The sequence below is a fragment of the Corvus cornix genome, chromosome 1, assembly GCF_000738735.6.
Source record: "Corvus cornix cornix isolate S_Up_H32 chromosome 1, ASM73873v5, whole genome shotgun sequence".
In the NCBI taxonomy this organism is placed as follows: domain Eukaryota; kingdom Metazoa; phylum Chordata; class Aves; order Passeriformes; family Corvidae; genus Corvus; species Corvus cornix.
The window spans coordinates 52,355,820-52,358,988 of NC_046332.1; the positions used below are offsets into that span (position 1 = coordinate 52,355,820).

General features: G+C 46.7%; 1 protein-coding gene across 1 annotated transcript; it reads right to left on the bottom strand.

The window, feature by feature from the left end:
- Positions 1–1,973: 1,973 nt before the first annotated feature.
- Positions 1,974–2,661, bottom strand: LOC120410315 (the record flags this gene model as incomplete). Its single annotated transcript, XM_039555540.1, is given in 2 exon segments — positions 1,974–2,472; positions 2,474–2,661. Coding segments are annotated over 2 exon segments (687 nt in total), but the record flags the coding sequence as incomplete, so codon positions are not given.
- Positions 2,662–3,169: the final 508 nt, after the last annotated feature.

Consider the following 3,169-nt stretch of genomic DNA (forward strand, 5'->3'; position numbering starts at 1 on the left):
AGCTTCTGTACCCCAATACACAAAAGTTTAGAACAAAATTATAATTCCAACTACTCTCTTGTGCCCTACATTGGACACCAAAAGATGTGCTGGTTTAAAAGTAAACCAGTGGGAAAAATAAACCCCACTCAGAATCACAGAATAAGACGGTTGGAAGAGACCAAGATCATCAAGTCCAACCCATGTCTTAACACCTCAACTAGACTGTGGCACCAAGTGCCATGTCCAGTCTTTTTTTAAACACATCCAGAGATGGTGACTCTACCACCTCCCTGGGTAGACCATTCCAGTACTTTATTATTCTTTCTGTGAAAAACTTTTTCCTAATATCCAGTCTATACCTTCCTTGATGCAGCTTGAGACAGTGTCCTCTTGTTCTGTCAGTTGCTGCCTAGTGGAAGAGACCAACCCCCGCCTGTCTACAATCTCCTTTCAGGAAGTTGTAGAGAGCGATAAGGTCATCTCTAAGTCTCCTTTTCTCCATGCTAAACAATCCCAGTTCCCTCAATCGTTCCTCATAGGGCTTGTGTTCCAAGCCCCTCACCAACCTTGTTGCCCTCCTCTGGACACACTCAAGCATCTCAACGTCCTTCCTTAACTGAGGGGCTCAGAACTGGACACAGTACTCAAGATGTGTCCTTACCAGTGCCGAGTACAGGGGAAGAATGACCTCCCTGCTCCTGCTGGCCACACAATTCCTAATACAGGCCAGGATGCTATTGGCCTTCTTGGCCACCAAGGCACACTGCTGGCTCATGCTCAGCCGGCTATCGACCTGTACCCCCAGCTCCCTTTTTACCTGGGCACTGTCCAGCCACACTGTCCCCAGATTGTAACGTTGTTGGGGATTTTTGTTGTGGCCAAAATGTAGAACTCGGCACTTGGACTTATTAAACTTCATCCTGTTGGACTCTGCCCATCCATCCAACCAATCCAAGTCTCTCTGCAGAGCCCTCCTACCTTCCAACGGATCGACACAAGCTCCCAGCTTAGTGTCATCTGCAAATTTACTGATGGTAGACTCAATCTCCTCATCCAGATCATCAGTAAAGATATTAAACAGGACAGGGCCCAGCACAGATCCCTGGAGGACACCTCTAGTGACTGGTCGCCAGCTGGATGCGGCACCATTCACCATCACTCTCTGGGCCCGGCCATCCAGCCAGTTCTTAACCCAGCAAACAGTGCACCTGTCCAAGCCATGGGCTACCAGGTTTTCCAGGAGTATGCTGTGGGAGACAGTGTCAGTCCTTGCTGAAGTCCAAGTAGACAACATCCACAACCTTTCCTGCATCTACCAGGCAGGTCACCTGGTCATAGAAGGAGATCAGGTTGGTCAGGCACGACCTACCCTTCGTAAACCCATGCTGGCTGGGTCTGATGCCCTGGCCATCCTGTAAGTGCTGCGTGATAGCCCTCAGTACTGTTGCATTACCTTACCTGGTACTGAGGTCAGGCTAACTTGGCTGTAATTACCAGGATCCTCCTTGTCCTGGGTTGCAGTGTATTCTATTACCATCCTCATGAGCTGTTGAAATCAGGTGGGGCAGTGTTTCCTTGCCTCCTCCCTGCAGACTATCTCTCTATTAATGGCCCATCATTGTCCTGCCACATGACTCAGAGATAACTCCCTCCGGACTATCTTCTGTTAATGAGCCTAATCAACACTTGGCCTCATGACTCATTACCCCACTGTGAGATGTTCCACCCAGAGGGAGGAACCAAGCATTCCATCCTGGATATAATCTGAGATTCCAAACACCACAGACACCCTTTCCACTGGATTTCCAGAGGACAGGAGCTACACAGCCACCACTGGACCTTCTGAGGAAGAGCAGACCCTTTTTTTCTACAGGATCACTGCTTCAGAGAACTGCAGCCACCATTCTACCAGACTGCTACCACCACCCTGACTAACAGGGAGTCAGGTTGTATCTTGACTCTGTCAGTTTGAACCAGTGTTTTCTTTTAGTTTTTTTCCTTTTCTTTAATTTCCCCATTAAATTGTTATTCTGACTTGGTGCCTCCCACTGGTTTGTTTTCAAACTGGTACACTCCTTCCTACCCTTTTTGTAAACGGGTGTCACATTAGCCAGCTTCCAATCATCTGGAACTACGCCAGTGAGCCATGACTCCTGGTAAATGATAGAGAGCAGTTTTGTAAGCTCATCTGCCAGCTCCCTCATCACCCTGGGATGGATCCCATCTGGTTCCATTGATTAATGAATATCCAAGTGTCTCAGCAGTTTTCTGACTGCCTCTTCTTGGTTAACAAGAGGACCATTCTGCTCTCTGACACCATCTATCAACCCCTGAAGACCGTTGTCTTGAGGACAAGCTGTCTTCCCACTAAAGACTGAGGCAAAGAAGGCATAAAGCACTTCCACCTTCTCCTCATCTTTAGTTACTAGGTTACCTGCCTCATCCAATAAGGAACAAAGGCCGGTCTTACCCTTCCTTTTACCATTAATTGTAAAAACTTTTTTTATTACTTTTAACAGAAGTTGTCAATTTAAGTTCGAACTGAGCTTTGGCCTCCCTAATTTTTTTTCTACATGCCCTAGCAGCCCCCTTAAACGCTTCCTGAGAAACTCGACCCACCTTCAAAAGATGATACATCTTCTTTTTATTTTTAAGTTCCTTCAAAACTTTGTTGTTCATCCAGGCTGGACGTTTGTCTCATCGACTCATCTTTTAGTACACAGGGACAGTCTGTTCCTATGCCCTCAAGATCTCTGTTTTGAAGCACGCCCATCTCTCCTGAACTCCTTTGTTTTCAAGGGCTGTTTCCCAAGGAACTCTTGGAATAAGTCTCTTAAACAGGCCAAAGTCTGCCCTCCAGAAGTCCAATGTAAAGGTCTTGTTGATATTCCTTTTGATTTCAACAATTATCGAGAATTCTATAATTTCATGATCACTGTGCCCCAATCGGCCTCCAACCTCCACATCACCCCCCAGCCCATCTCTATTTGTGAACAACAGGTCTAACATAGTCCCTCCCCTGGTGGGCTCGCCCACCAGTTGCGACAAAAAGTTATCCTCCACACACTCTAAAAACTTTCTAGACTGCCATTTTTCTGCTGTATGAAGTTCCCAGCATATGTCTGGTAGGTTGAAGTTGCCTACAAGAACAAGGGTTGATGATCCTGAAACATTCTCCAGTTGCTTA